This window comes from Juglans microcarpa x Juglans regia, chromosome 6D (genome assembly GCF_004785595.1).
Source record: "Juglans microcarpa x Juglans regia isolate MS1-56 chromosome 6D, Jm3101_v1.0, whole genome shotgun sequence".
Taxonomy (NCBI): domain Eukaryota; kingdom Viridiplantae; phylum Streptophyta; class Magnoliopsida; order Fagales; family Juglandaceae; genus Juglans; species Juglans microcarpa x Juglans regia.
Window position 1 is genome coordinate 17,934,154 of NC_054604.1, and position 7,412 is coordinate 17,941,565.

The 7,412-nt window shown below is 39.8% G+C and overlaps 1 protein-coding gene across 1 annotated transcript; it reads left to right on the top strand.

Moving 5' to 3' along the window:
- Positions 1-1,093: 1,093 nt before the first annotated feature.
- On the top strand, positions 1,094-2,238 carry LOC121235437. The gene is made up of 2 exons (XM_041131782.1): positions 1,094-1,596; positions 1,773-2,238. Exons 1-2 carry the CDS (start codon positions 1,094-1,096, stop codon positions 2,236-2,238), a joined length of 969 nt encoding a protein of 322 aa, XP_040987716.1.
- The last annotated feature ends 5,174 nt before the right edge of the window (positions 2,239-7,412 follow it).

A 7,412-nucleotide genomic window follows, 5' to 3' on the forward strand; every position in this document is an offset into this window, starting at 1 on the left:
TTCCATGCTAAAGCTTCCCAAAGGAAGAAAAAGAATTGTATATTCAAACTGATGGATGATGGGGCAGTTGGAATGAATGAGAATACTGTGATCATTTGATTATCAACCACTTTTCTACCTTGTTTACCTCTACAGGTTCTCGAGAGCAAGAAGTCATCCTTGATAAGATGGAAAGGAAGGTCTCTACTGACATGAATGAGGAACTTACTAAAGAATACACAACTGATGAAGTACTCCAAGCTATGAAAGAGATGCACCCTAATAAAGCCTTTGGGTCTGATGGCATGCCATCTTTATTCTACCAAACATTCTGGCTTGATTTTGGTAGTTCTGTCACTTCTGCTGTGTTAGAAGCTTTGAATTCCTGTGATTTGCCACAATCTGTCAATCACACATTCATCACTCTGGTTTCTAAGAAGAAATCTCCTCAAAAAGTTAGTGACTTTAGACCCATTAGCTTATGTAATGTCATATATAAGCTAACATCTAAGGTTATTGCTAATAGAATCAAGAGTATATTACATGTTGACATCTCAGATTCTCAATCAGCTTTCTTACTTGGAAGACTTATTACAGATAATGTGCTTGTGGCCTATGAAGTGCTTCATTTCTTAAGAAGGAAAAAGAAAGGAAAGAAAGGTTTTATGTCCCTTAAGCTTGACATGAGTAAAGCTTATGATAGGGTAGAATGGAGCTTCCTTGAAGTTGTTACGAGAAAATTGGGTTTTCATGATAAAATAATTCAGCTTGTGATGAAGTGTGTTATGACCCCCTCTTTCTCTATGTTAATAAATGGCTCACCAACTGGTTTTATAGTTCCTTCAAGAAAATTGAGGCAAGGAGATCCCATTTCTCCTTACCTGTTCCTCTTGTGCACTGAAGGATTGGTTAACCTTTTGAAAGAAGTTAAGATTTCTAGATATGTCCTAGTATCTAGATTTTTCATGGGGCCCCCAAGCTTAATCATCTGCTATTTGCAAATGATAGTTTGATTTTCTATACTACAGATGTCACTACGAATACTAAACTTCAAACTTTGTTGAGCTAGTATGAAATGGCTTCAAGACAGTAGTTGAACAAAGAGAAAACATCAATGGTTTTCAGTGCAAATGTAGACATGGAGAAGAGGCAGACTATTATGAACCTGTGGAACTCATCCCAACTGCAACAATATGAAAATTATCTAGGGCTGCCCCCATTGATAGGCAGGTCTAAAACCACTGCTTCTGCTGATATCAAACATAGAGTCTGGCTAAAATTGCAAGGGCGAAAAGGTAATATGTTTTCTCAAGGAGGAATGGAGATCCTTCTCAAGGCCATTGCTTTAGCAATTCCATCTTATGCCATGAGTTGTTTCAAGCTACCGGCCAAACTTTGTTCTGAGATTGAGAGTATGATGGCTAGATATTGGTGGAGACAAAAAAATGAGGAAAAGAATGTGCATTGGATAAGCTGGAAGAGAACGTGCCAATCAAAATCTATTGGAGGGATGGGGTTTAAGGATCTTGAGATTTTCAATATGGCTATGTTGGCAAAACAAGCTTGGAGATTATTGCAAAATAAAGAGAGCTTATTCCATGAGATGTATGCTGCTAGGTACTTTTCTTATGGAAACCTATTGGAAGCTTCTATAGGTGGCAACCCCTCCTATGCTTGGAAAGGAATATGGGAGGCCAAGATTTGTTTGTGAAAGGTGGTAGATGGAATGTGGGAAATGGAAGATCAATTCACATTTTAAGAGATGCATAGATTCCTGGGAATCAAAATCTAAGACAGGAATTGTTTGCTGAAAGTAATAACCAGAGGGAGGAGCAAGTCTGTCAACTAAAGGATCAGGTGTCTTCTTTAATTGATCCAAGTACCAACTGGTGGAATCTAACAAAAGTGAGAGCTCTATTCAATCCAAAAATTGCAGAGGTTGTGCTAAGAATACACCCCAGAGCCTTAGGTTACATGGATAAGTGGATGTCAGAGCATGAGAAGTCAAGTAACTTCTCTATTAAAAGTGCCTACATATTCTTTAAAATCCATTTGGAACATGATTGTGGTGAGACTTTAAATGGTGCTATAATGAAGAAATTTTGGAATTCTCTTTGGAGATTAAGAATTCCTCATAAGGTTAAAGTTTTTGCTTGGAAAGCATGCAAGGAGAGTTTACCATCTAAGGCCAATTTGATTAACAGGAAGCTGGATATAAGTGGCCAATCTTATTTCTGTAAACACCAGATGGAAGATTAAGCCATGCTTTGTTGTTATGCCCCCTGTTTATGAGAACTGGGTTAAAAAATTTGCTATTTTACAACATGATTTCCATTTCAGTTCCTTTATTTCAACTGCAATGGAAATATTCTTAAAGGGTTCAATTGATTAGTTAATGGATTTATTCTTAATGGCTTGGGGCTTTTGGTTCAGAAGGAATAAGATGGTCCACGACCAGATTTCTTTACCACCACAGCATGTTATTGGGTTTGCTTTATCAAAGAAGTTGAAGACAGGTAATGCATTGCATCAGAAGGGACTTGCTATTACTAAGCATCTGTAGTATAGGTGGTCACCACCTTCTCAAAATTGTTTTAAACTCAATATTGAAGGGGCCCTCTTTTTTGAGTTGAATAAAGTTGGTTTGGGTGCTATCTTAAGGGATCATGTGGGGGATGTCCTCATGGCAGTTAGTAGAGCAGAATCTGTGCAACTGGAACCAAAGCAAGTAGAAGCTATGGCTTTGTTGAGAGGATTACAATTATGCTTGAATATTGGTATTTCTCAACTGATTATTGAAAGTGATTGCTTGTTCTTGGTGGAAGAAGTCAATAAGGTGCCTAAATCAAATGCTTCAATCAGATCATTGGTTGCTGATATTAAAAATCTGATGCAAAAATTGCCTCAATGCAAAATGTCCAACACAGTAATAGATCTACCAATGAGGCTGCCAATCGCCTTGCAAGATATGCATGGTCAATTGAAGATACCAGTATTTGGTGGAATAATGTTCCTCCTTTCATTCAGAATGTAATTTTTATTGATCAACACTATTGTACACTTTTTTAAGGTTTTATACCTTGATGAAATGAAGTTTTTCCCTATCAAAAAAAAAAAAAAAAAAAAGTTTTGGCCCCTATAGAGTTTTCATGGTTGTGTGTAGTTTTAAATTTTTCTGAATTGATATTTGAGTTTATGACAAAATTTACATACCTCATGTAAATTTTGGTGATTTTTGGAGTTAGGATGCAAAATCCTTAAATTATGGATAAAATGATTATTTTCTCATATGTAGTGGGTAAAACGGTAATTTTACTCTATGTTAATATTTGTTCATATTTCTAATTGTTAGTAATTAAGTTCTAACTTTTAGAAATTACTACTTTCAGTTCTTTGTGATCGCGCTTGAGTTTTGCTTAGAAACATGAAGACCAAGGAAAGTTAGCTTTTAACTTACTATTAGTTCTATGTGTACGCGTGATGAGTAAAGGATTTATAGTGTATGTATGTATGTTATCATATGTGACATGCCAAGTCATTACATATTCATCTGTTACACAGAATTTATTCTATCGCAAATTGTTCATCTGTTATGCAAGATATTCTATCACGTATTGCTATAATATATCATGTCATGTAATATTCACTGTAGCAAGTATGTCATGTTAAGTATGTTATCTATTACATGTTATGTCATGTTACAAAATATTGTCTGTTATATGTTATGTCATGTTACAAAATGTTTCTATCTCAAGTAAGTCATGTCTTTTGAGTTGCATTCAAGTCATGTCGTGTTCTGTCAAGGCTTCGGTCCTTTAGTATTCCAGTCACGTTTTGTCTCGAATACAGTTTGTGTATTTCGAGAACAGTCATATCAAGTTATTCATGTCAATCACTACCCTAAGAGATGAGGTAATATTCTTGTGAAACTCCTTCGTTCATGTTGGAGTGTCTAAATAGGTGTGAAATTTCCTGAGTTGACAAAATACTGTCAACAGGTAGCAAGCGGGGCCTAACTAGTTGGTCACCAGAGCGCGCCAGGTGATGGAGCCACATTTCAGCTCTTGTGGGGCCCACAGTTAGTGTGGCACATGAAGTATGGGTCCACACACTATGTGGCACATACAACACACTTACAACTGTTGTAGATACCTATGTTGTGATGTGATAATCTGCAAGGACACATGGCTCTAGGGGACCCATGTAGCACCCATAAAGTAAGTTTAATCAGTTAAAGAATAAGATTCCAAGTTCATGTTAAGTCAAGTCTCTTATCAATTTCATGTTAAGTCAAGTCTCAGATCAAGTTCATACTAAGTCAAGTCTCAGATCAAGTCAATGTCAAGCAAGTCAAGTCAGTTCATTTTCAATTTAGGTTATGTCAATTATGTTATGTTGTATGTCAAGTTATGCTATGCTTACTTATGACTTTGATTATGCATTCATTGTTTTACTGTCATACATGCATTATTAACCTATATGGAGGTTTTCTGATAACTTGCTGAGATTTGTAATCAAATCTCACTCTGGTAGTCTCAACTACCATTTTCCTGAATGGTAGATCTTGTTACAGGATCTAAAAGAGAGCCGGGAATCGACCAACTGGAAATAGTAGACTAAGCACAATGTGATGTCGATGATAATATAGTAGTTAATTTAAATTACTACTTGTACTATAGAGTTGAATCTTCAGTACTCTTTTGATCACAACTATTTTGGACTTGCGTTGTGATCTCAGGCCACCACGTGGACTGCCGATAATCCTTGCCATGCCAGCCCCTATCCATGCACAGTATGCATAAAGAGTGCACACCAAAGTGCACCCAAGAGGCCCACGACAGCCCATCGGGAGCAAGGTAAACCTGTTGATGGCCACCACGTGGACCACCAGAATTGTCTGCCCACTCTGTGACAGCAGCCATCCATGGACAGGGGTACAGTGCACCCAACGTATGCCCATCATCGTGCATATCGAAGGATCGTGGTGTCCCGACTAGCCACACAACAGACGAGAGATAGGTGGCCCCCACAAGGGCTGCCAGAGTCTTTTGCCACTACATAACAAAGGTTCCTACAATGGGTGCACTGCACCGTGCACTACTCCCCAGTTGCCCATTGGCTGCAAAGGTGACTATTGGACCCGCGGGCATCTTCTGCCGCCGGCATGGTGGTCCTCAACAACAGAAAGTGCTAGTAGGACTTTCTTCACCGGTCACACGGGCATGGACCGCTCCTCGGGCATCTTTGGTTGGCATCTCCTTGCCTAGCCATAGACGTTCCTTGGCCACCCATTGCGGGCATCACCTTGCCTGGCCAAGCCTTTCCCCCGACTAGAAGTTCCCCAGCCTTGGTGTCCCAACCTTAAGTTGCCCAGCCACATTGCTTTATACAATCGCAATGTATATAACTCGGTCACCCTCAGTCAAGATCCAAATTGCAAGGCCAGCTCCACGCCAACCATACCTAGCCTCAGTTTCCTGGCCTTAACTTGTACGGTTGCAAATTCCCTAACCACTGAGGCCTCACCTCTCCTGGGCACCCGTTGTGCACATGAAACCTACAACATGCATGGTGCATGCATGGGGCACGCAAAAACGTGCCCGAGACACAAACGGTGAGTATAGGGGCCCACCACTTCCTTGATCAAAGCAAGCCCAAACTGCCTGCCTAGCCTAGCACCCAAATAGGAATGGTAGTGTCTTCTGCCTGTTCTCCGTCACCATGAGATGTTATGTATGCTAAGCACGACACATACGGAAGGTATATGTTGTCGTGCACCAATGAGAACTATAGACCAGTTGTTCGTGGAGGGTAACGACTTGTCCTCAATCTAGCATAGCTTCCCTTGGGCCCGAGTTTCTCGACTACTGAAAGTTGCACGACTTGAGCTTGGTTGGGCTCCTTGGTCAATAGAATTTCCATGCCTCACTCAAACATGGAGTTCTCCAACAATGAGTGTTCGGACACAAGGTTCCCCAGCCAGAAGTTCACCGACCACAAAGTGAGATGCTTGGCCACACAACCCTCCTTGAACATGACGTGCTCAACCACAGTGCTTTAGACAGCCATAGTGAGTTTTGCTCAGTGAAAAAAAAAAGAGAAGAAAGAGAAAAAGGAAACAATAACCAGCAGTGGGCAATTTCAGTCAAGCAAAAATCGGCTACAACAGCTAAACCACTCTGATCTGTCTCCTTCAAAATTTGTGTTAATTTCATTTTTACTAGCAAAAATGGCTCTTGTGGCATGAAACACCTACTACATAGCCCCACTCGGGCACTGCTCAAGCTTCTTAATGTATCTATCAAAATAAATTGCTTGGCATCGCGGGACCCAGGATCTTCATCATCGCCAAAACATAGCTGCCTACAAGTTTTGCCAGCGCACCTCAAATATTTGCCACGCTCTAGCAAAGCGATTTAGGTTTACAAATTTCACATTTGTAATTTGGATTATTTACGCTAACCGGTTTTACTTTTTTAGCATGGTCAAGCACCTCTTAGAAGCCAAGTCAAATGTCAATCGTCAAACATCCTTCTAACTCATCTCTGACTCCAGGCATGCTTGAATATGAGTTCTTTGGCCTCAACTGTCGTACTGCAAGATGACAGAGATAGATGGCCAGGCATGACCCGCACTTCCCTATGGGATGCCAACTCCTTATTCTGTCCTTGAGTGAGGATCTTCTACATGGCATCAGGGCATACCTCTAGATTCAGATGATATGACATTCTGAGTCGTAATCCCTCTAGCAGAGCCACTTTGGTTGTGACTCTTAATTGGAGTTTGAGTTTCTACATACGATGCTACCACTCTTCTAAGCATCTTCTGTGTTGTTCCGAAAAGCTCCCATACTTGATCTAGCTTCTCCTAGGTTGTTGCTTGCCCAGAGTGAGTAGCTCTTATCTCATCAGAGCTACTGGCCACTTAAGCTCCTCATTCTCGCCTTCATGCAGGTGACTTTTCTAACTCGTCTACCATGAGATAAGACACTCATCTTCACCTAACTCTAGAGACCTTTCTGCCAAGATGTCCACAAGGTGCTTGCTCGCCCACATATTGGAGTAACTACACTTTGCAGTACCCGCAACAATTTTCTTTGCCACATCAACAGAGTGTCCCTCATCATTTCCTTCTACTCAAATCCATTGGTGATTTGTCCTAGGGCTAAAAATAAAAGCTTTAAACCAGCCCGAACCGGACTAGACCGGTATATTCGGTCTGGTGCAAAATGGGTTCGGTCCGGTACTGGTTTCATTTTTTCAAAACTAGTTTTGATCTTAGTCTTTTTACACTGAACTGGACCGGTTCATATATATATATATTATATATAAATAATTTGTCATATGATTTATTTATATTATATATATTATTTACTAAATTTCTAATTAATATAACATGAAATTTTAAGATTTTAAAATTCATATATAATAATT